We start from the raw sequence: 25,965 nt of genomic DNA, 5'->3' as shown, positions 1-25,965 counted from the left end.
GCAGAGATTCAAGTGATGCACCTGCAAGTCAAGGAATGCCAAAGAGTGACAGCCACCGCCAGAAACTAGGAAGAGGCAAGGAAAGATTCCCCCCTATATGTTTCAAAAGGAGCATGGCCCTGCCAACACTTTTTTATACCTCTGTTCTCTAGAACTGTGAGACAATAAATTTCTGCTGTGTTTTTTAATTTTTAAAATGAATTTATTTAAAATTGTTCTTATGTTTATTCATTTCCTAAAAGAGAGAGAGAGAGTATGAGCAGGGCGGGGGCTGGGGGGTGGGCAGAGAGAAAGGGAGACACAGAATCCGAAGCAGGCTCCAGGCTCTGAGCTGTCAGCACAGAGCCTGACATGGGGCTCAAACTCATGAACTGTGAGATCATGGCCCACGCTGAAATCAGATGCTCAACCACCTGAGTCAACCAGGTGTCCCTCTTCTGTGTTAAGCCACCTAGTTTGTGATACTTTGTTACAGCAGCTCTAGGAAACTAATATAAATTATATTCTTTTAAATTTTTTTATTTTGCATTTTTTGGTACAGGATGTGGTCTATTTGGGTGAATATTTAATGTGACATTGAGAAGAATGTGTGTTCTGCTCTTGTTGGAGGGAGTATTCTCCAAATGTCAATTAGATCAAGATGATTAATAGCAATTATATCCTTAATGTTTTTCTGCCTGTTTAAACTATCAATTACTGAAAGAGGGGTGTCAAAATCTCCAAATCTATTAGTGGACTTATCCGTATCTCTGCAGTCCCTTTAGTTTTTGCCTCATGCATTTTAACACTAAAATGTTTATCGCATACACATTAAGGATTGCTGCCTCTCCATGGAGTGTTAACCTCTTTATCATTATGTAACGCTTTTCCTTGTTGCTGATAATTTTCCTTGTTCTGAAGTCAGCTTTGCTTGAAATTAATACAGCCACTTCAACTCTCTTTTGATTGGCATTAGTGTGGTGTACTTTTCTCCATCCCTTGATCTTTTCATTTTAATAATTTATTTTTTTTAATGTTTTAACAACTTAATTGATGTATTTCACATACCTATGATTCACCCATGTAAATTGTACTATTCATTGGCTTTTAGTGTAGTCAGAAGGTTGTGCAACCATCATCACAATCAATTTTAGTATATTTACAATACCCCCACAAAAACCTTTGCAACTTAGCCAATCCTCCATCATCTGTAAAACTGGGCAACCACTAATCTAGTTTCTGTCAATATATATTTTCCTATTCTGGACATTTCACATAATATGTGGTAATATTGGAATGGAGTCAGTTAATACGTGGCCTTTTATGAATTGCTTCTTTGACACTTCATGTTTTCAAGGCTGATCCATATACTACAGTATGTGTCAGTACTTCATTCTTCTTGGGTGCAGAATAATATTCTATTTTATTATTAAACCATTTTTATTTGCTCATTAATCAGTATATGATCATTTAGGTTATGTTCACTTTTTGGCTATTCTGAATAATGCTGTTATATAAATATTTGTGTACAACTTTATGTGAGGGCATATGTTTTCATTTTTCTTGGGCATATACCTAAGAGTTGGTTCCTAGATCATCTGGTAACTCTATGTGTAACTGCCAGACTGTTTTCTGAAGTGGCTGCACAATTTTATATTCCTACCAATACTGTATGAGGGTTTGAATTTCTCCACATTTTCCCCAACACTTGTTATTGTTCGTCTTTCACTTTATTTATGGTATACTTTGAAAAAAAAAGTTTTTTTTTTTTAATGTTTATTTTTGAGAGAGAGAAAGAGACAGAGCATGAGTGGGGAAGGGGCAGAGAGAGAGGGAGACATAGAAGCTGAAGCAGTCTCCAGGCTCTGAGCTGTCAGCACAGATCCCAATGTGAGGCACAAACTCGCAAAGCGTGAGATCGTGACCTGAGCTGAAGTGGACACTTAACCAACTAAGCCACCTAGATGCCCCAAAACAAAATGTTTTTGATTTTCATGATGTTCAGTTTATTGATTATTCTCTTGTGGTTTGTTTTTGGTGTTATATTTAAGAGATGATTACTTGATTCAAGGTGATGAAGATTTTCACTTACAGTTTCTTTGAAGAGCTTTATAATTTTATCTCTTAAGGTTAGGTGTTTGATCCAGTTTGAGTTAATTGTGATACCTGGTGTGAGATAAGGGTCCTATTTAACTCTTCTGCATCCCAGTACCATTTGTTGAAAAGACTATTCTTTCCCCCATTGAATGGTCTTGGCATCCTCGCCAAATGTTGACACTTGTAAAAATTAATAAAAGGAAACCTTATTTAGAATGGAGTCAGGAGACCAGGAGGGGGAAGCTCTTAAACTCTACCACTTAACAATTGCAAATCTAACAGGAAGAGATAGACCTTGCACATGGATACACTTCCTTAGGAGGAAGGGTGTTTCCCATAGCCTGACAACAGCCCAGCCAATAACAGACTGTCACAGCTCAGCCAATGAATAGCAATTATACTTCAAACTCCCAGTTTTTATTCCAATAGGCTTTTTGTTTATAACAGCTTTCCCAGCATCCCCCTTTCCTGTATAAGAGCAGTCCTCTCCTTTGTTCTGTGGATTTGCCTGTGGTTCTGCTGCAGCTTGCTTGTTCCAGATTCCAGTTCTCTGCTATTCCCAAACCCATTTTTGCTGGTAAAATAACTGGCAGTTTTATTTTTTAACATGTGAAGGTTTATTTTTGAACTCTCAATTTTATTCCAAAAGAGCTGGAAAATTTAACTGCTTGCTGTGTTTCAGCCACAATCCTAATCACAAATTCATTTACTCCTCATTGTAACTCTATGAGATGGGAACTATTTTTATTCTCCTTTAAGTAGCCAAGATACAGAGTGATTTACCCAAGACCGTACAACTAGTAAGCGGCAGAGCCAGGACATGAACTTAGGCTGGCTGATGCTCTAACTGTGAGAAATTAGAACCTAAAATTCCAATAACGAGTTCATTTTTTAAAAACCAGGTGGAGGTCGAATGGGCTAGTAAGTTTGGAAAAGCACAACAGAGAAGGAGCTTTACTAGCTTGCTTCTTACTGAGTTTTAGAAACGGACCTGCCTTCCTTGATTGAAACGTTTCCAACCCCAACTTCACAATTTGTATGTCGACCCAGTAGGATGGCTTCTTGGGCTACTGGGGCAGTGCAGATCAGGGTTCCCCCTTTCAGTCCACAACTAGAGCTTGCTCTGTGCTTACTCCCTAGCCCTCAAGCCCCACCCCAGTCTCAAGACAGCTCTAGAGTCCAGGACTAGACGGAGTCTGCGCCCAGGGCGGTAGGCTGTCTGGGATGCGGGAACTCTCGCGGGAAGATGAGTTCGTTGCCTCGGTAACAGCGTCGGTCGTGAAAGATGGCGGGGCGCAGTGTTGGACCGCGGGTCAGTTGAAACACAGACACTCGAGTAGCGACTAGATTTCCAGCGGGCTGAGAACGCGGAACCTCATTTAACTTCGGGTCTGAAAGTCCCTTTCTGTTTTACAGAGACGGAGCATTCCAAGCACTCCGCTCCCGCAGCGTATTCAGCAACCTGCTGCGCCTCGACGTGACCTACTTGCCCGGGAGGAAGAATATAAGTAAGAAGCCGTTCAGGTTTTCTACTTTCCTTTACCCAAATGAGGCTGCTTGCAAGTACTTTCCTGGTGACTGACGGGGTCTTCGGGGTTACTCACTGTTTACCACTCTCCTTTCATCATCCTATTCGCTAGTCTTCATCTTTTCTCCGCTTGCATCCTCAGTGTTTGAAGCGGATGGAAATTTACCCCAAGTAAACATGTTCATCAGGAAAATGATAATGCTTTGTGAGTAGGATAGCAGGAATTGCCAATATTTCAGTTTCTAGTTTAAGAAAATCCACTTAATTTGGAGTCGCTAGAGTTTAATTATGTAAATTTCTCTTGGTTTCTAAATTGAAAGCGTGTTTCTCATTGCAGTTGGAATTCCCGTTCTCATCCACATTTGGTGGAGTTGGGAGGAGCATTTCCTTTACTTATCTGCACTCAGTGTAATTATACCTATTTTGACAACACGTGCTTTCATTTTTAGACCATTTCTGCCTTCATGCCCCAGTTTTCACACAGACCCGGAGTAATCATTCAATTTGATCATGTCACTCCCTTGCCTGAAACTTTGCAGTGGTTCCCTGTTGCACTTTAGAAACTGTCTGAAGTTAGGGAGGGACCAAACCCTAAGAGACTTTTAAAAACTGAGAATAAACTGAAGGTTGATGGGGGGTGGGAAGGAGGGGAAAGTGGATGATGGGCATTGAGGAGGGCACCTGTTGGGATGAGCACTGGGTGTTGTATGGAAACCAATTTGACAATAAATTTCATATTAAAAAAATAAATAAAAATCAAAAAATCAAAAAAGAAGCTGTCTGATCTGGATCCTGTCTCTAGTTTGATCTGGTGCCCTCTCTTTTTTGCGTACCAATTTCCAGCCTCACTGGTCTTTAAGCGTCTCAGACTTTTCCCTTGAGGACAATCACACACATGCCTTCCACCTGTAATGCTCTGCGTGGTCTTCCTGAACTATGTTAAAGTAAGCTCCCCAGTTACTCTTTTTATAGGGACTTACTAATTTTTCTTTGCAGTTAGCATAATTGTTAAAAATTCATTTGTTAGTGTACTTTTTGTCTGTTTCTTCCACTGGGCTGTAAGTTCTATAAAGTAAGAGACCACGTCTTTTATTTGTCATTGCATATACCCTTACAAAAAATTATATTTTACCAACTCATTTTCTTTTTAATTTATCTAATTTAATTTAAAATTGGAAAACATTATAGTACTGCTTCATGTAGTTAAACATAGAGTTACCATATGATCTGTACTTAAAATTAAAGCATATTTAAAGTTAAAACTGAAGTGAACTCTCTTGATGAACTAGACATGTACTCGTTAATTTGCCATAACATGTAGGAAGATAATCATTCTCCTCTATTTAATGAAATGGGCCTATTAATTCACTTCAGGAGTTTACCTAAGTAACTCATCTGTTGTCTGTGTACAGGTCTGAATCAGCTGTGCTCAACCCCAAATGGTTATGTTCATTATATTCTAGATAGCACTAAATACCCGCATTGATTAGGTTAATTCATTTACTTATTTAGGGGTATAATTTGCAACTAGCTCTGGTATATTGTTATGGTCCTGCTTAAAGTCTTCTTAAAGACGTTTATAGGAGCTATTCTATTTTAACAAAAGTCATTTTGTGGTAAAGGTGGCCAGTTGTTGCTTGTTCTGTTACCTCTACTCAGGTGTGCAAATCTGAGGCATATATGAACAGAGTAGCTTCCTGGCTCTGCCTGAAGCTATAGATCACTTCTGTGCCATGCAGAAGAGTAAAATATCTGGCCATTCTTATGGGCAAGAATAAGAGGTAATAACAGAGTATTTTGCCACATGCGGTCTTGATATTAAGCATATTTGGGATGTCTCCAATCAGCAGAACACAGAACTTGCCGGGATCCCAATCCAGAATGGTCTATAATCAACTGCTGTTAGATATTTTCAGGAAATAATCACCATCTGAGAGAATATACTAAAGAATGTGCTGATTACTCAAGTCAGTAGGTTTTCCAAGTTTCTTGCCTATATTATAAACTAGAAATCTAAACAGTAAGATTCTGTGACCTCTGTTATAATGGTCTTGATAACCGGTAGGGCAAGCCCCACTCCTCCCCACATCCCATACCCATAAATACCACTTACATTGGATTTATAGATTAATTGGCAGAGAACTGGCATCTTTATGGTATTGAATCTTTCTTTCCATGAATATTGATACATCTCCATTTATACAGGGGTTGGGGTTTTTTTGGTGTCCTTTAATATTTTATATTACTACATTAAACCCTCACATATGTAATCTATTTCTAGGTGCCTTATAGTTTTTGTGGCTATAATGAATTGCTTTTTAAAATATTTCTAATTGATTAGATGTGTAGGAACATTGCTGATTTTGTATGTTGATCCTAGGCCTCTATTTATATATAGTCAGTCCTGCTGAACTCTCTTCGTCGTTGTGTAGATAGAGTCCCTTGGATTTTTTATAATCATTGTTATATCAAATGTAGATAAGGATAGTTTTGTGTCTTCACAGTTTCTTATGCATTTTTTAAAATCAATCTGGTTAGCACCTCCACTGCAGTATGGAATAGAAAAAGTGATGATGAGCATCCTTATCTTGGTTATGATTTTAAGGAGCCCACTTAATTTATTACTGTGTATTAAATTTGATAATAGAGTTTTACTAGATTGTTTTATTAGGTTTAAGGACATTGTTTCCTTTAATTCCTGTTTTGAATGAATGTTAAATCCTATCAAAAGTTTTTTCCCTAATTAGGTGACTAAATGTCCTCCCCCTCCATATTTAATGTTTTAACACTTTGAACTACTAAGCAGATTTTTTTATTTTCCTTTAAAGACTGCTGGATTTGACTGCTCTAATTTTATGTAGGTTTTTTGCATCTTCAAACAAATGAAATTGGTCTTATACTTTTTTCTAGTTCTTTTCCTTTCTGATTTTGATACCCATATTATCCTAGCCACATGAAACAACAGAATAGTTTTCCTTTTTGTTTTTTTCTGTTCTTGGGAGCTTTTTGTAACTAGGGATCATCTATCCTTTGATTAAAACTGTGAAATTGAGTCTGATGTATTTTTTGTTGATGGAATTTTTTTGCCTATCATTTCAGTTTCATAAATGAATAATCATTAATTTAGATGTACTAGTGCTTCCCGAATGAATTTTGGTAATTTGTAGTTTTCTAGAAAAGTGTCCACTTCATATATGTTTTCAAAAGGTAAATTTATAATATAAAAACATAAATATACTCTTAATATGTTTATTTTTTATTTTAAGAAATAGTTAATTTATTACTATTTTTTTTAATTCCAGTATAGTTAGCATATAGTGTTATATTTGTTTCAGGTGTACAGTGTGGTGATTCAACACTTCCATACACCACTCTTTGCTGATCACGATAAGTGTGCTTTTTAATGCCCATCCCGAAGTTCACCTATCTCCTCACCCACCTCCCCTCTGGTAACCATCAGTTTGTTCTCTGTGGTTAAGTATTTCTTGTTTCTCTTTCTCTCTCTTTTTTTCCTCCTTTGCTCATTTGTTTTGTTTCTTAAGTTCCACATCAGTGAAATCATAGGTTATTTGTCTTTCTCTGATTTAATTTCACTTAACATAATACTCTCTACCATCATCCACGTTGTTGCAGGTAGCAAGATTTCATTCTTTTTTATGGCTGAATAATGTTCCATTATGTGTATATGTGTCTGATATATGTGTATGTGTGTGTGTGTGTATTTTAAGTCTTGTGCGTGTTTGTTACCTTATACACACACATCTTATGGAAGCTTTCTAGTGTCATTTATTTTTGCCTTTTCTTTTTTGCAGTCTTGCTGGAAGGTCTATTTTATTGCTCTTTTCAGAGAACTAGCTTTTATTTTTTCTTTAAGTAGGCTCCATGCCCAGCCCAACACAGAACTTGAACTCATGACCCTGAGATCAAGACCTGAGCAGAGATCGAGAGTCAGATGCTTAACTGACTGAGCCATCCAGATGCCCCCAGAGAACTAGCTTTTGATTTTGCTGCTAATCTATGTTTTCTTATTTGGTCTTTATCCTAGCTCTTCTAATTGTGGTGGATTTTTTTTTTTTACTCTTTAGTTTAGTAATTTAGTTCCTATTTAGTTTACTAGGGCACCTGGGTGGCTCACTCAGTTGAGCAGCTGGCTCCTGACTTCTGCTTAGATCATGATTACAGGGTTGTGAGATGCAGCCCTGTGTTGGGCTCCACACTGAGCATAGAGCCTGCTAAGACTCTCTCTCGCCCTCACCCCTCTCCCCTGCTCATGCTGTCTCAAATTAAAAAAAAAAGTTATTTTTAATTTACTTTAGTTTTGTTTTTAGTTTTGTTTTTAATTTTTTAATAAATACATTTAAATTTGTAAATTTTTCTCCACCTACAGCTTATTTTTATTTCAGGGCCTAGTTTGATATTTATTTCTTTTGTGGTTATTTGGTTTTAAATATTTTATGATTTTCATAAGTGATTATTTAGGAGTTTTTTAGTTCCCAGGCATATAGATTGTTTGATTGCTTTATTTTTATAATTTTAAAATTTATGTTTAATTGCACTATGGTCAGAGAATTACATACTAATGATATTTGAAAATGTATTGAAACTTAGTTCTGAATAGATGCATGTTCAGTTTTTGTAAATGTTCATGTATTCTCTGATAGAAAGTATATTTGCTATTTGTGAATTAATTCTTAGCTCAAGCTAATTAATTTGGCTTTCCATAATATCAGTATCCTCACCATTTTTTTTTTCTTGCTAGCTCTGTTGATTCCTGTTAGAGGTGTATTGAAATAAGCTATAACTATAATTTAAAACTTCTTCATAGAATTGTGTTCATTTTTTTTGCTTGGACACTGTATTGTTTGATTTCCTTAAATCTTCCAGATGAAAAGAATTATTCCTTTCATTATTAGTTCCATTTTTTTATTCTTTTATTTATAAGCTTTTTATATCATTTAGTTTTAAAAACACTGTTTTTATATCCTGTCTGATCATTTCTGCCTCTGATAAGTGAATTTATTTACATTATTGTGTCATTAATTTGAAATTCTTTGGGTCATTTTATTTTTTGTATTTCCTCTTTACTATCCCTTTGTTCTTTTCTGTCTTCTATTGGATTGAAGTTTTTGTTGTATCTCTATTTTTCTTTTTCTGGTTTGGAAAGACCTTAAAATGCTTTAACTTGGTTTTCTTCTATCTGTCAAGTTAGATAATACTTGACTTGCTCTTAGTTTTGAACATTCCTGCTCTCCAGGTTATGATTAATGTTATTTTTACGTTCTGTACTAATTTAGATTTATCATCATGTTTTCTAATTTTTGTCCCTGTTGTGACCTTTTTTCTAGGTCCAGCTTCCTCCTTCCTGAAGTGTAGACCCTTCATTACTTTTTCTGAGTCTGCAGTCTTTTTTGAAAATTTTGTTAACACTTACTCTTCTATGGTAGTTTAGCTGGACATAGAATTCTAAATGGTCAGTTTTTTTCCTCTGCAATCCATTGAAGTTAACACTTCATAGTCCATTGGAATCTAGAGATGTTGATAAACTGTCTACTGTCAGCTTTTTAGAACATCATGCTGGTAGACTATTTTTTTTTAAATAATTGCTTTGATAATTTAAAGATTATTTTTGTCTTTGAAGTTCTGTAATTTCACTATGACGTTTACAGGTGTGGGCTAATTTTCTTCCTTCCTTCCTTCCTTCCTTCCTTCCTTCCTTCCTTCCTTTCCTTCCTTTCCTTCCTTTCCTTCCTTCCTTCCTTCCTTCCTTCCTTCCTTCTTTCCTTTCCTTTTCTTTCTTTCTTTCTTTCTTTCTTTCTTTCTTTCTTTCTTCCTTCCTTCCTTCCTTCCTTCCTTCCTTCCTTCCTTCCTTTCTTTCTTTCTTTCTTTCTTTCTTTCTTTCTTTCTTTCTTTCAAGATTTTAAGTAATTTCTAATCCCAGCATGGAGCTCAACCCCACAACCCTGAGATCACGAGTCATATACTCTACTGACTGAGTCTTCCAGGTGCCCCTGTTTTCTTTTTTGATATATGTTTGTTATATGATTATATATGTATGTTTTGATATATGTTTGTTATATAATAATTTTAATTCTTTTATCCCCAGTGACTTTGAGAACCAGAATGATCAGAGTGGGAAAAGGAGATATGAATGTAACATAAAAGAGGCTAAGTAAAAACTCTGTAGTCTTGAATTTGAATTGGAAGAATGTTTGAACTTATGATTTATTTTATCTTTAAAACAAAATAGGGGTGCCTGGGTGGCTCAGTCGGTTGAGCGACTTCGGCTCAGGTCATGATCTCAAGGTTTGTGAGTTCGGGCCCTGTGTCGTGCTCTGTGCTGACAGCTCAGAACCTGGAACCTGCTTCATATTCTGTGTCTCCCTCTCTCTCTGCCCCTCCCCCACTCGTGCTCTGTCTCTCTCTCAGAAATAAATAAACATTAAAAATAAATAAATACATAATAAATAAACAAAACATCTCCTCCCCTTCCCCCCACCCACTATTTCCTAGCTTTGTCCATGAAAAGACCTAGAAACAGTAACCATTCTAATAACAACACCAACCTTAGTGCCCAGATTACAGTCTTTTTTTTTTAACTTGTTTTATTTTTTATTTTTTTAAATTTACATCCAAATTAGTTAGCATATAGTGCAAAAATGATTTCAGGAGTAGATTCCTTAGTGCCCCTTACCCATTTAGCTCATCCCTCCTCCCCACAACCCCTCCCATAACCCTCAGTTTGTTCTCTGTATTTATGAGTCTCTTCTGTTTTGTCTCCCTCCCTGTTTTTATAACATTTTTGTTTCCCTTCCCTTATGTTCATCTGTTTTGTCTCTTAAAGTCCTCATATTAGTGAAGTCATATGATTTTTGTCTTTCTCTGACTAATTTCACTATTTTAATTCCACTTGAGATCCATGTCTTTCTTCAGTACTAGAAAATTCTCAGTATTTGAATATTGATGTTCCTGCTTCTGGGATTTCCTTCTGCAGCTTCTATTAGGTAGATGTACATATGTCTTTGTCAGTCTCTCTTCAATGCATGTTAACCTTTCTTTTGTATTTTTATCTTTTTGCTTCTCTTTATCTCCTTTTAGGTGCATTGTCTCTTATCTCTCTTCTAATTCATTTCCTCTTCAGTTCATTTGATTGTTCAGTGTAACCATTGAGTTTGAGTTTTTAAGTGCAATGACTGTGTTTTTGTTAATGTAATTTCTACTTGGTTCTTTTCTAAATTCAGTGTTCTTTTGTTAAAAAAAAAATATTAGCTCTTGCCTAATAGTTTCTATTCCTGCTTTTTGGGGAGTGGGCAAATGAAAAATCCTGATTTAAAATATTTAAAAATAGATTTTAGATTTAGATTTTTATTTATAGATTTAGAAAATCTAGTTATTATGGTATAAGTTTTGTCGTGTCTGCCGTTTCTCTGTCTTGGTAACTTCTTTATGCAGTTTGTTATGTTTGTGAGGTTATTTTTAGCAGGGTTTGCTTTCTGAGAGAGCTCCATATGTTCTACATGAGTAAATGTCATTATAGGTTGATTTCACATTTACCTTTCCTAGCTTATCAGAGTTTTCACTGCTTTCGGTGTATCTTTCTACACTAAAATTTGGCACAGTGTCCCCACACCATCTGGGAAGGATGAATTTGCTCTGACCACTGACAAGAGAATCTTTTCCACCCATGACTCCAGTTTCATTTCCATTTGCCTAATGTTATGGGTAGTGTTTTATAGTCTGTGTTTCACAGGTGTAGTCCTTCATGACCCCCACACACGCATCAGTTTTTAGCTGTTAGACTCTTTTGGCTTCTGTTCCTGTTTACTGCCCTCACTTTGAGTTACTGCTTTATTTTTTAGTGTCAGGGTATTTTCCTTGCCTGAGTTGGAGTTTAGCAATATTTCCTTCATTACATTTTATCCAACATGTCCATTTGGACATCCATGGTTTGGAGCAGAATAGTGTTCTGAGTCATCCTCAGAAAACTATATTGACCAGAAGCTTCTATTTAAGTTCTCATGATTCTTAAGAAAATGTGAAAAATCAAGTAATGGCATCTTAAATGCAACTTTAAGTCTTTATTAGTTATTTTTCTTTTGATTAACTGATCTTAAGATGTAAAAATATTTCTTACAACATTAGACTGTTTTAGGAAGGCATAAGGAATGTAGTATTGCTTCTCTTCTTCTTCCTTTTTTTTTTTTTTTTAACTGGGGGTGGGGATTGTCTGAATTTTGTTTCTTCTGAATCACATATTGAAGAAAAACAAATCATATCTCATTTTAAAAATTGCTCAACATATTCCCTTCATGTAATTTCAAAAGAGACTAGATGGTCTAGAAATGTGACCTATGAATAAAATTAAAAAGTTACATGCTTTTGAAGATATTTATTATAGTGTTAACCTTTAAAAGTGAAAAAGAGGGGCGCCTGGGTGGCGCAGTCGGTTAAGCGTCCGACTTCAGCCAGGTCACGATCTCGCGGTCTGTGAGTTCGAGCCCTGCGTCAGGCTCTGGGCTGATGGCTCAGAGCCTGGAGCCTGTTTCTGATTCTGTGTCTCCCTCTCTCTCTGCCCCTCCCCCGTTCATGCTCTGTCTCTCTCTGTCCCAAAAAAAATAAATAAACGTTGAAAAAAAAAATAAAAGTGAAAAAGAATCTTTAACAGTAGGAACAGTTTAGTACATTATGTTAAGTGCAACTCATTAGAATTGTGTAGCCATTTAAGGCATGAATTATAAAGATTATGTGGAGATACATATTCCTTCTGTTTTTTGTAGGAAAGCATAGTATGAAATTGTGTGTATAGATGAAAATTAGAAGGGAATATGAAAAATAAAAACAATTGGATGATGGTGGAAGGATTATGAGCACTTTTTTCTTTAAAAAGAGTTTCCTTCAGTGATATTGCCATTCTTGCCATTCTTCCCATCTAAATGGAGCCAAATAGTATTCCTGTTCTTGGTTAGATTCCAAGTAGATGTGGTGGGGTGAGGCAGGGATGGGGGTGGAGGAAGGAGTGGCAAGTGGAGGCCAAAAAGTCACCTTTGTTTCTGAAGCTGATACTGAAGTATGTAGCTGAGGTGTGAGCCACATTAGGTCTGCTCACTAAACCCAGAGTTATCTCCCCAGATGCAGCAACACCCCAGACCAAAGCAGGCCTCTCCCCCACCCTGCCCTATTCCTGTCCCCAGTTGGAGTTGATGGAGAGTGAAACTGAGTTGAACCCATCCAGTTTGTTCTACCCAAATAAATCATTCCACCTGAAGTGAGGGCCAGAGAGAGGCCACGAGTTACTGTATGAATTTCTACCACAAAAGATAAGGAATCATGAGTGGTTGGAGGTAAGAGTTCTAAAGTAATGGTAATTTTAGAATAAAAATGTCATGTGTATATTTTGGCATTTTTTTGATTAGCTAAAGTGTAGTTACTGAAATTTAATTACTTTTATTTTTGTTAGAATTTTGAGTATATCCCAAATAATAATTATTTTCTGCCTTTAGGCGTTTAAATGCAGAATTGGAAGCAAAAACAGCTGATCTGGTTCGACAAGCTGAGGAAGTAATAGTAAGTAAATATGCAATTATTACTAATTTCATGTGAGTGCTAGTTTTTTTTAACTTTTTAAAAGTGCCCAAAACATCAATTTTTAGTTCAATGAATTATCACAGAATGAACATGAATATATGAATAGGTGTATGTATATATATGCAAGTATATGTTTTTGATATGCACGCATTTTTGAAAAGCCACTGGAAAAGTGTTTTCTATTTGATGTTCCAGTCATCTAATTAGTAAGAACATTCATACTTAGTAATCTTTCCCACTACTTTAAAATTAATGTTTGAGAGTAGATGTATATAATTAATTCTGGTAATTCAGTAAGGATAGAAATAACATGGGCTCTGCAAAAAAGTTGAGTAAAGGATAACAGTCATCACTGATACTCAGATGGTAATTTGTTTCTTCAATTCTGCAGTTGGATGTAACTCAGATTCTTAGGGCTAGACTGTAGTCAGTTTTATAGTTAGAGAAAATGTAGTGAAGTTTTATCACTAGACAATATAAGCATATTTTGCCCCATTCTGGCTACCAAATTGTTTATTCCTAATGTAAGCAGCTCCGTATGCATCAACATTCCCATTATTTATTCCTTAGAGGAATAAAGTGGCTGCTTTCAAACTTTTTTCAGTTTTTACTCTACTTAATACATCTTCTTTTAAATTCTCACCCATCCCCCTTAGGAGGGTAGTGAAGAATAGGGAATAATTTGTTTGAACTGCCTTATACAGTCCTTCATTATTCGTTAGTTTTGAAATAAGAAATATATGTTATATATAATATTATGTATACACGTATATATAATATGCATATATATAATGTGTAATGTATACACATATATAATATATAATATATATAATATACATGTACACACATAAATACACACATACATACACACACATCACATTCTTTTCAGGTAATCAGATAATGGTTATAGACTTGCTAGTTTCATTTGTAATTAAATATTTTACTAAAAGTAAATTTTTATGATATCTTTTAGTTTTTGCCAGTGTCTAAAGACTAGGAAAATAACAAACCATATTGTAGGAAAATGAGGGATTTATTGCTCCAAGAATCCTCTAATAAGGACAATCTACCTCTACCCTGAAAAAGAGTAAAGTAGAAGCCCAGGAAGGGCTAGGAAAGGGGAGAAGACATTGCTGCCCCACAGAAGCTAATGGATATAACTTTTGCTGCCTTGAATTTTTGTTTACTCACTTTCATGTCTTGATACATCATTACAAAAAGCTTAGTACTTTAGTGCTTCATGATCTTCTTAACATTGAAGTCTTGCCTATTTTGAGATAAGTATTTCTACCCATTAAACAGATTTATGTTCTCATTTCCTGTGAGCCTAATTTCCTTTGTATGTTACAAGTTGGAAGACTAATGTAGTGGGGAAACAGGAGTTAGATAAGATCACATAAGGCATTGATACATTTTTCCTTTAAAATTGACTTTCTTAATCCAAAAAGAATCAAAGGTGAAATTACATTGTTCCAAACCTTATATTCATACCATAACATTTCGAATTCTGTGCCTGGATTTCATGGAAACTATGGACAACTCTGAAATGATTAATGACCAGAAAGGCACTTAACCATATCCTGGTATTGTGATTTTTGTTTATATGACTTACCTTTACTCATTTAACTAGAGAGATCAGCAAGAAGACCAATCGAGGCCTGTTTCAACACAAAGTAAATCATATGAAAAGGAAGAGGATTGCAATTTAAAGTAAGTTAAATCTCAAATACCATTTTTTTGATGATGCATTTGGATCTTTTTTTTATGTAAGACCTTTTTGCATGTAAGTATTGGAAATTTATAATTTGAAGAATAATGTAATGTATAATGTAGTAATAAAATGGGAGCTTATATCAGCCAGACACAATGTAAACCCTTTACCTACTTTATCTCATTTAATTCTCAGAGTACTATTTTGAAATAAATGTTATTGTCCTCATTTTAAAAATGAGGAAACTAGAACTTAGGAAAGTTCAGGAGCTTGCCCAAGGATATATAGATAATATGTGATTTCACTGAAATGTAAACCACAGTTGGTTAAGATTTCCGAACCTGTTCTTACATCCTATACTTTCTTTTAAAATTGCATATGAAAATTAGGTAAAAATAAATAAATTAGTAAAAATAAAATATATTAGATCTTTTTTCCCTTGAATTTCATGTGGACTTCAGGTATGTTAAAAGAAAAAAATAGGGACCCAAAAAGTATTGAGGAATAAATTTAACAGGAAACATAAAAGATCTATGTGAATAAAACTATAAAATCTTAAAGCTGAGGCAATAATGATCACCCAACATTCTAAGTTTCTTGCTATGAGCAAAAGTCAGACTATTCTCTTCGAAGCCAACAGATAGGAGTTGGGTTTTGAACCTCAAGCTGAGTCTTTCTATGCCATGATCAGTGAAAATCCAGTTGATGAAATCTCCCAGCCTCGTCTCTGGGTGACCATATGGAACTTATGGTAGAAAAAAGTGTGGCTTTAGCTTTGTAGTTAGGTGGTAGCCAGTGAGGAAACTGATCCTGGAAAGATAGAGAAGTTGTATTAAATGTACCAGCAGTGGATTTAGTAAAACTGCCACCTTTGCTAAATAGGAAGGCAGAACAGGTGTCAAATGAACTTGTGCGTTAGGGAGAGAGGTTGGAAAACAGAATATTAGTAGTATGTGCTGTTAGTTACTATTAACTGTATTATTCTTTGCCCACTGAATGGTCTTGGCACTTTTGTCAAAACTCACCTGACCAGAGACACATGGTTTTATTGGTGGACTCTCAATTCTACCCAATTGATCTACATATCTTTTTTTTTTTAATTTTTTAATGTTTATTTATTTTTGAGAGAGAGAAAGACAGAGTGTGAGCAGGGGAGGCGCAGAGAGAGAAGGAGACACAGAATCCAAAGCAGGCTCTAGGCTCTGAGCTGTCAGCACAGAGCCTGATGCGAGGCTCGAACTCATGGACCATGAGATCATGACCTGAGCTGAAGTTGGACACTCAACCAACTGAGCCACCCGGGCGTCCCAATCTAAATATCTTTTCTTATGCCCTCCCTCACTGTCTTGATGGCCCTTGCTTTGTAGAATTAGCTGCTTTTTGATAAGAAAAATTGTGATATAGAGAAATTCTTTGAGGAACAAAAGCCTATTAAAGCTCAGCCTTGAAGTAAAAGTCAAACTAAAGATGTGCGCTTCATGCTATTGATAAAACTTTACAGTGGATTAAGATTCTTCAGGGCAAGGATCATTTTGAATGGCACCTAGTGAAACTTTCCAATTGGGTAAAATGGCTCAGTGCAAAGATATAACTAAAGCTGTAGTTTCCCCATAGAAGCCTGACAATTTCAAAGTAAGCCATTTTTAAAGTCAGGAAGGAGAAGGGGAGGAGGGTGAGGTGTTCAGTTTAAAGAAGTACAGTCTCGGAGAGAACTGTAGGTGTGGTAATGGCACACAGAACTAACTGGAATCAAATAGGTGTGAAATCCACTAGTTTTTGAGGGAGTTTTATTGGCAAAGAAACTTTGAGTGATAGACTAAAACTGTGACCGTTTAAATCTTAAAACAGCTGTGCGTCCTCCCATTCTTCTGAGATGAAGAAGCAGGCTGTGAAAGCAGCACAGCCCCAAGAGGGTCTAATGTTTAAACACCTTAGAAGGCTTAGAAACAGAAAAGAAATGTGTTATTTAAGCAGTAGTATAGTTGGCTCATACTTGAAATATTGGGACATCATTCATTTACTCAAAAATACTGCGTACGATACAGCAATTCTCCTTTCGCTGGTTACCCAAGAGAAATGAAGACACATGTCCAAACAAAAACCTTAATGCGAATGTTTATAGCACTTTTATTTATAATTGCAAAACTGGAACAACTCAAATATCTATCAAGTAGTAAACAGGTAGGATAAGCAAATTATGTTATATCCATGCAATGGAATACTACTTGGCAGTAACAAGCAATGAACTATTGATGCAACAGCAACATAGAAGCTAAGTGAAAGAAGCTAGACTAAAATATATGTATGCTGTATGATTCCATTTTTTTAAAGTTTTTATTTAAATTCCAGTTAGTTACCATACAGTGTAATATTAGTTTCAAGTGTACAATATAGTGATTCAACACTGCCATACATCACCCTGTGCTCATCATGACAAGTGCACTGCTTAATCCCCATCACCTATTTCACCCATCCCCCCACGATTCACCTCCCCTCTGGTAACCATCAGTTTGTTCTCTGTAGTTAAGAGTCTATTTTCTAGTTTGCCTCTCTCTCTCTTTTTTTTCCTTATCCCTATGTTCCTTTATTTGACATTCTGGAAATGGTAAAACTATAGAGACAGAATCTGATTCGTGGTTTTATGTTGTGGAGGGGAGATAATTAACTGCAAAGCACAAGGGAACTTTTGGGGGTGATGGAAACATTCTCTGTCTTGGTTGTTATGGTTATATGATCATAAAGTTTGTTAAAATTTATACAGCTGTATAGCTAAAAAGAGTATATTTTACTGTAAATCAGTAAATCTTTCTGAAAAAAAATGAAACAATTTTTGAACACCATCCATGCCAGGTCTAGCTACTGGTGATACAGTGATAACAGACCAGGTCCTGCTTCCAAGGAGTTAATGCCTGGTGCATTTTAATTTTTTTTAATCAAATTTTTTCCCATAAAAATTTTTTATATCATCATTTGACATACACACGTGAAACAACTTATCCTTATTATATATAACACTTTCTGATACTTTATGGGAAATGATGCTATCAAAATTCCAAAATTTGGATTACAGAGAAGATGAGGCATGGCTTTTATCAAGTAAATGAGTAGATTGAAATGATGGTAATGACTGCTAATGCCTAGTTTCTGTTGAAGCAAGTGAGAGACTGATTTCACAAGCCTAAAGATAAATCTGTGGGTTTTCTTTCACAAAATTTTCCTTAAGTGCAAAGTGGTGATGACACCTCTGTTTACCTTGGTCAGGTGACTTTTAAAAAAAATACTACTGTTTGAACAATTGGATTTTAAACATGCTACTTGACTATTAGTTGGGAATTGCTGAATATGGAAGGTAATTCTGTAGAGAGACAATCCATTTTAGCTTGGAGAATAATACACCTAAATGATTATGGTCAGGCAGTATACATTATAATAGGTCTTCAACATCCAAGGTTACTCTGCCAAACAATACAGTCGGAAAACCAGAATCTAGCTTCTTAACAGTATGGGATACATATCCTTCGGTCTGTTGGAAGCAAGGTTTACCACACAAATCGTTTCAGTCATGTTACGTACAAACCTTTCATGGAGAAATGTAATGAAAGTAACTAGAATACTGTATTTTAGTTCATTTTTCACAGAAATACACTAGCAAAGTAATGTCACTCAGCTAAACCTGAGGGAGACAGATAACCGTTAAATGTCTTTTGGCTGATACGTTTGTGTATCCGGGAAGGAACAATGGAAGCTACAGAAAATGTAAGGAAACGGCAAATATTTTTGATATGAAGGCCATGGAAGAGGACAGTTAAAATTTTGTATAAAATTTGGTAACATTTTAATGTCATATGTGAGAATGATTCTTAGTCTGTAATTTTAAGCTGTTTTGAAAGCCTTCTTTTTATTCTTTGCAAAGCTATTTCTGGTGCTTTGAGAGGTTGTATATAATATCTATCTAAGTATATTTTTGTATTTAATATTGAAATAACCTATGTGTAACTAGTTCAGTAGGTGACATCTGATAGAAAGTAATTTTGTTTGTATGTCCTTATTCTGGTAATGAGTTCTCAGGGGGATATGATGGAGTGTTTTGTTTTTAAATATTTTATTTATTTATTTATTTATTTATTTATTTATTTATTTATTTATTTATTTATTTATTTTGGGAGAAAGAGAGTGAGAATGTGAGTGGGGGAAAGGCAGAGAGGGAGGGAGAGAATCCCCATCAGGCTCCACACAGTCAGTGAAGAGCTGCACGCAGAGCTCCATCCCACAAACCATGAGATCATGACCTGAGCCGAAATCAAGAATAGGACCCTTCACCAAATGAGACATCCAGTGCCTGTTTTGTTTTTTAATAGCAACAAGATATAGAAATAATAATATATGTGATGGGGATGATCTAGACAATTGATCAGGGGGTAGGCAGAATCTTCCTGTGAAGAGCCAGATAGTAAATATTTTTGTATTTGTCAGCTTTACAGTTTTTGTCACTACTCAACTCCGCTGCTAGTAGTGTGAAAACAGCCATAGATAATGTGAAAATGAGTTGATGTGGATGGATTCAGCCCATGGGCCAGAGAGTGCAGACCCCATAAACACTCTTTGTATTAAATAAAAACATATTTTGAAAACTGCGCAGAAAAATGAGTTGTATTTTAGAGGTGCAAATTTCTAGTAATAAATTAAGTCAGTCACAGGGATGTAATGTACACCACAGGGAATATAGTCAGTAATATTATAACAACTTTGTACGGTGACAGATGGCAACTAGACCTATTATGGAGATCATTTTGTATTGTATAAAAATACTGAATCACTATGATGTACACCTGAAACTAATAGACTATTGTATGTCAATTAAAAAAATGTGAAGTTAAAATGTTTAAAAAATGAATTGTATTTTAGATTCATGCATTTAGCAAATATTTACTTGGTGACAATTTAAGAACCTATATACCATGTACTACACCATGTACTAGGCATAGAGCAGTGAACAAGGCAGACATGATTCCTACCTTCATGGATTTCACAGTGTAATGGGAGAAACAAATACAGACCACGTATTTAAATGCATTAAACAAAGGATAACATTGGGCGGGCTCACACTAAAAAGCCTTGTGGTGAATTATTTTGTAAAATAGATAGTCCCTGTGTGTAGCCAATAATCACTCCTTATGATTTTAATTTGTTAAAGTTTGTGCTTCATTTTCCTACAAAAATATTGGTATTACATTATAACTTCTTAAAGGTGAATTATTTAACCAAAGCAATTTTCTTGTGTTAATAAATTAACATGTGCATAACTAGAATTATAGCAAAGTCTACTTGGTAGTTGTCTATTTTCCCTTTCAGATGTAATTACTGTTGACTTTTATTGTGTCTCAGCTTAGTATCATCTATTATTAATATATAATGTTTATTTTTGGTCTGTAGAGGTCTGTTGTCTGAAGGGATAGTTCATCTTCATTCAGAAACTAAGGTATGAAATTGAACTTGCTGTAAATGTAATTACGTTGTATAGAATTTAGGTTATTTTTTAGGCTTTTCTTAGAACAGAGGAGTATGACTCTACAGAAATAGAATATAAGCCTTGATACTTAGAAGAGATGCCTTCATGATGTGTTACTTATAAAATAAGCTGAATCCTTCTTTGTCTCATAATTTCACTGAACAATTTGGTTATATACTGGAAGAAATTCTGAGTAAAATGAATCTGTAACCTAAGGAGTTTGCTTTCCCTCTGAAGCTGAAATTCACCAGGTATTCGACCCCAAAAAGAAAATTATTTATATACTAAGAAGGTAATTCGAAAGGTTTATTCATTCATTTAAATATTTGCAGTGTATAGATCACTATTACAGGTGCTGGGCTTATTGAGATCTACGGGTTCCCCACCCACAGATATCTAGGCCAAGAAAACAGCGTATGTGAAGGTCTGCCTGGGGAATAATCAGTGAGGAGAACTCAGTTCTGTGAGTCATAATATCCGGTTTAATATTCCACTATCCAGCTGAATATCCTTGACTTTATGGGACTCATTTTCCTTATCTTTGAACCTGTTGGTGCTAGTGATATCTAGCACCATGAAAATAGGAGTTCTTCTGTGTAGTAAACTAGCAGTTCTGTGTATTACAAAACTGCTTTCCAGGGCAAATGATTAGAATCTAATTAATCAATAATTTAAATTCTTTGATGTAGCCAAAGACCAAAAATGTTGATGCAGTGAACAAGATTCAAAACAAACTACACTCTACAAATAAAGGAAGGAAAACAAATTCAAGGTATAGTACAGTTTTAAAAGTATTACTTTCTATTTTTTTAGTTTTATGATCCATACTATCATGATTTTAGTTATTAAGCTCTTTCTCTTTCTCCAGATCTTTTTATACCTGGCACTGTATATATCTTATCTACATTCAGTAATTTAAAACATTCTCAACTCAGAAATGTCTTACAGCAGTTAGTAAACATTGTACACAGTTCTTTTAAGCAAAATCGCCACATTTCAAATTTTTAAATGTTATTTTTAGTGAGATATTTTCTTAGAACTGAGTCTAGAACATAGGTGTCTTTGCCTAGTTCTCTCAGACTAGTCTACCTTTTCGAACATTTAATAGAACACCATACATTATTGTGTGTATTGACAAACAGAGTGATTTGGTAGGCTCTAAATAAGACTATAGTATCATTATAATTTACATTCTATTGTTTTTGGTGATAAAGAATTCAAGACTGTTCTTAGTAGTTTAAGCTTGAAAAGGGGACCCAAGAGGCAATCTAGGATAGGAGACCTTCTGGAAAAGGAAGGTCATACCTACAATGGGTTGTACCAGCACGCTTCTTATTCACAGTAAATTATTAAGTGTCTATTACTTACCCAAACTGATACTGTATTATAATCCTGGAAAAATCTTTGTTAATGTTGGTGTCTTTTAATAGGCTAAATAACTTTTTTTGTTTTTTGAATAAAAGAAAAAATACAGTGAAGGGATAAGGAAAATAAAATAAATCTAAAATAGATTGATAGGGGAGCCTGGTGGCTCAGTTGGTTGAGGGTCCAAATTGGTTTTGGCTCAGGTCATAATCTCATGGTTCATAGGATCGAGCCCCACATTGAGCTCTGCACTGATAGCGTGGAGCCTGCTTGGGATTCTCTCTCTTTCTCTCTCTCTCTCTCTCTTTCTCTCTCTCTGTCCCTCCCTCTGTCCCTCCCCTGGTTACACTCATGCTCTCTTTCTCTCAAAATACATAAACATTAAAATAAAATTGATAGAAGAAAAGAGAACATATACTGCGTACATCAGTACATGCATGCATACATAACTGGTTATCTTATTTTCAGATTTCAAAACTACTTTTTAAGGAAAAGGTTGTTTTTATAAATAGAATTCTGAAGTTTTTGCTTATGTATTAAAAGAAAGTTGGGCTTTAAATTAAGTAAAAAGTTAAAAACAAGGCTTTTGGAGTCATAAACTTGATGGGTTAGGCTTGGCCCATTCCTTAATGCCTTTACTAGTGACTTTAATTTCATATTTCTTCTCTTGTTAAGAAAAGCAAATCCAATTTTTGGTTGATTTTGATTCTGGTTAGAATGTGTTTCCTTAGGTGGAAAAAAAAGTTGATTTTGATTGAGCTAATAAATGTTCACTCTAATTCTTAAGAGGTATTATTCTCATTGTTTGCAGAATTATGGCTAAACGCAATATCACTTTATATAGTTCTTCAGCAGCATATAAGTTAAAATCCACAGTCTGGATCTAACTTGGGAGGCCAAGTTCAGCACTCTTAGTTTTGATGTTTACTTGTTTGGAGGCAATGTGTAGACAAACTGGTTTCATAAGCCTTCTCTAGCTCTGTGGCCATGTGATTCATAAAGATTGAAAGTCAGCCAAGTCTTTTATAATAAAATCCTTGGAAGTATCAATTATAGGTTTCATCATAAATTCAAAATTAATAATTTTTTAATTAATAATTTTGATCTTTTTTATTTGGGTAAAAGTCATATTTCCTTTGTATGTTGACATTGTATATAATATATAATGAGTATGTATATGTGTGTGTATGTTTATTTATAGTATAAAATTGAAATACTTTGATGTACAGACTGCCAATGATGTTGCCATTCCAGAGGATTTCTCAGACTTTTCTCTTGCTAAAACAATTAGTAAAATTGAAGGGCAACTGGAGGAAGAAGGCTTACCTGATTATATCAATGATGATATTTTTTGTGGTGTTAGTAATGACATTGGAATAGGTAAGTTTACTTCTGTTTATTTTTATCTGTATATCACAATTACTTAGAAACAGATATTTGGGAAGTATTTTTTTTGCATTTAAAAAAAGTATTGTGATATCTTGCACTTGTTTCAAAATCATCTAGTGGGACATGATGGTAGGAGGAATGAGTGGAATTATAGATGACATAAAATTGGTTATGAGTCAGTTGTTGAAGATGGATGATAGGAAAGTGGTTTTTCATTGACAGTGTCTTTCTACTTTTATATGTTTGACATTTTCCATTATAAAAAGTAAAAATGAAAAAGACTATATGGTATTGGTTTCATTGACTACTGTTCAACTAAGGTTAAAATGCCCCATAGCTTATCATTAAACATTAAAATACTTTTTATTTATTTATTTTTTTTTTATTTTTATTTTTTTTTTAATTTTTTTTTTTCAACGTTTTTATTTATTTTTGGGACAGAGAGAGACAGAGCATGAACGGGGTAGGGGCAGAGAGAGAGGGAGACACAGAATCGGAAACAGGCTCCAGGCTCTGAGCCATCAGCCCAGAGCCCGACGCGGGGCTCGAACTCACGGACCGCGAGATCGTGACCTGGCTGAAGTCGGTCGCTTAACCGACTGCGCCACCCAGGCGCCCCTAAAATACTTTTTAAAACCCAATGTCTTTGTATTTCTTTCATTGATTGTTACCGTATTCTACTTATGGCATGTTAAAAGGATAAATGAATCACTCATGTGGCATCAGTTAAAATAATCAAATTAGTTTTCTAATGAATGTGATTTTCTTTCTTATAAACTCATTCTCTGCATATCACTTTGAAAAATAATAATAAGTTTAGATACTCTAAAAACATTATCAGTAGTGCCTCTAGAACTGTTGAATTTATGAGGTGCCATCTATGCTATTGTAAACATAAGACAGTTGAGTGTAGATGAAGAGTTAATACTGAACTATAATTGTAAGTTCAGGCAAGCCACTTGGCCTCTGTGTAATTGCAATTTCTTAATTTCAAAATTTAGCAGTTTATATTAGATGGTCATAAGGTTATCTTTAAAATTCTGATTCTGTGAAAACAATAACAATTTATATGTATAATGATTATTGTGCTACATGCTAGTCATTCATAAATGAGCAATTCATTTATGAATTTATCACATTTACTGGCTAGTAAATCTAAGCTTTCTGGGGTACTTGTCAGAAGAGAAGATAAAGGAAGCAGGAAGCTGCCTTTAGGTCTTTGTCAAGATGCCTTCAAGGACACACTGGTCATATGTTGGCTGTTTCTCAGTACATAGTCACCCGTGGTCCCATTACAATATTCCCGCTCCCAGATACATAGAACCAATACAACAGACTACCTTAAATTGCCACTTGGTTTTTATTGCTGAATCACCTCTCTGCCACTTTGTCTCCCTGCATTCCCTTTCCAGAGTCTTTGGCCTAGGTGTCTGCCCTTTTGGGGGAGTTTTTCTCTTATTCCAGATATGAATGGGTTTCTTACAGGCAAGAGGAAAAGATAAGAAAAGTAGTTTAGTAGCACATACTGCTTTCTAAGACTAAAGTCAGAGGGAGATGGGGATGGGAGGTTAATGCTGTGGCCTACAGAGATGAAAGCACTCAACTCCTTGATGACACCAAGGTTAGTTGGGGAGAGAAAGAGATGGACAAACTCAGGCTCTCTCATTCTTCCTCCTTTCCCCCTTAGAGAACAGCTACTGCAAACTTCACATTTTTTAATTTATCATTTCCCTTCTATCCTGTGCTAACCTGGAGTGACACGAGAGGCTTGAAGGAGAGTTGAGGCTGGAGAGATCTAGGTGGGTTAGAGCCAGTCATCATTAATCATCTCCATGATAACACTGGAAGCATTTAATAGAGAGAGCTTTGGGGGCACCCGGGTGGCTCAGTCAAACATCAGACTCTTCATCTTGGCTCAGGTCATGATCTCACGGTTTGGGAGATCTAGCCTTGCGTCAGGCTCTGTGCTGACAGCACGGAGCCTGCTTGGGATTTTCTCTTTCTCTCTTCCTGTCTCCTTGCACCTCCCCAGCCCACATGTGCATTCTCTCTCTCTCTCAAATAAACTTAAAAAAAAAAATAAAAAGAAGAGCTTTGAAAGGAGTATGGATGAAGAGATTTTGTGCATTCTCTGGGGTATATTCTAATGACTTCTCAGAGACCACTCAGGGTGTTTACTCAACATAAGATCCATGAAGGCAAAGCTGGTTTTATCCCTATTAGGTCTGGAACATTGTAGAGACTTAATGTATATTTTTTTCAATGAATGATTGAATGAATTATGGAGTGAGTGCTAATTTCAGTTTTCACTTTATTGTATACACCTAGAAACATCAAAGATTTACTGCTGATATCATTGAATAAAGAACTTGAGGTAGCAATGAAATACTTTGCAAAGGCAGATCTTAGAGTTTGTGCAAAAAAGCTTCAGCAGTAAGGTATTAGTGTATTTCTTTGCTTCTAAGGCACGTAGACTACATTATAACTTCCGTGAAATTGGCATGTGTGTTACAGTCAATGGTATTTTATAATCACAATGGCTGAGACTGAAGTTGAGTTTTGCTCCAGTGGTTTTGTGTTTGTTTCTGCCAAACACCTGGGGATGTTACCAACCTGAAACCACTTTAAATTTTGACTGAGGTATTTTGTACCACCTTGGTAAAGACAAATTCAGTTTGCAAGAGTGAATACTGGCTTGTGGTTCAGACTCTAAGGAGAGGTTTTTGGGTTTTTTTCCCCTCTTTACTCAGTTCCACTGTTGAAACGTGAACAGTTCCTTTCTGTTGGGTGGATTTGTTTTTCCTT

At 35.5% G+C, this 25,965-nt stretch overlaps 1 protein-coding gene across 3 annotated transcripts in view; it reads left to right on the top strand.

Annotated features, from left to right (window-relative positions):
* The first annotated feature begins 3,277 nt into the window (after positions 1 to 3,277).
* Positions 3,278 to 25,965, top strand: part of TEX9 (testis expressed 9) — a 61,860-nt gene continuing 39,172 nt past the window's right edge. The window contains exons 1-7 of one of the 3 annotated variants that reach the window (XM_045449651.1): positions 3,278 to 3,388; positions 3,493 to 3,584; positions 13,102 to 13,165; positions 14,817 to 14,896; positions 20,331 to 20,376; positions 21,096 to 21,178; positions 22,973 to 23,151. In XM_045449651.1, coding sequence (XP_045305607.1) covers positions 3,362 to 3,388; positions 3,493 to 3,584; positions 13,102 to 13,165; positions 14,817 to 14,896; positions 20,331 to 20,376; positions 21,096 to 21,178; positions 22,973 to 23,151 — 571 coding nt within the window. In that variant the 5' untranslated portion in view covers positions 3,278 to 3,361. Of the gene's footprint in view, positions 3,389 to 3,491; positions 3,585 to 12,792; positions 12,943 to 13,101; positions 13,166 to 14,816; positions 14,897 to 20,330; positions 20,377 to 21,095; positions 21,179 to 22,972; positions 23,152 to 25,965 lie in introns of those variants that run through there. The other 2 variants (XM_045449649.1, XM_045449650.1) reach the window with 2 other exon arrangements.

The sequence above is a fragment of the Leopardus geoffroyi genome, chromosome B3, assembly GCF_018350155.1.
Source record: "Leopardus geoffroyi isolate Oge1 chromosome B3, O.geoffroyi_Oge1_pat1.0, whole genome shotgun sequence".
Lineage (NCBI taxonomy): Eukaryota > Metazoa > Chordata > Mammalia > Carnivora > Felidae > Leopardus > Leopardus geoffroyi.
This window is presented reverse-complemented; position numbering and strand designations above follow the sequence as displayed.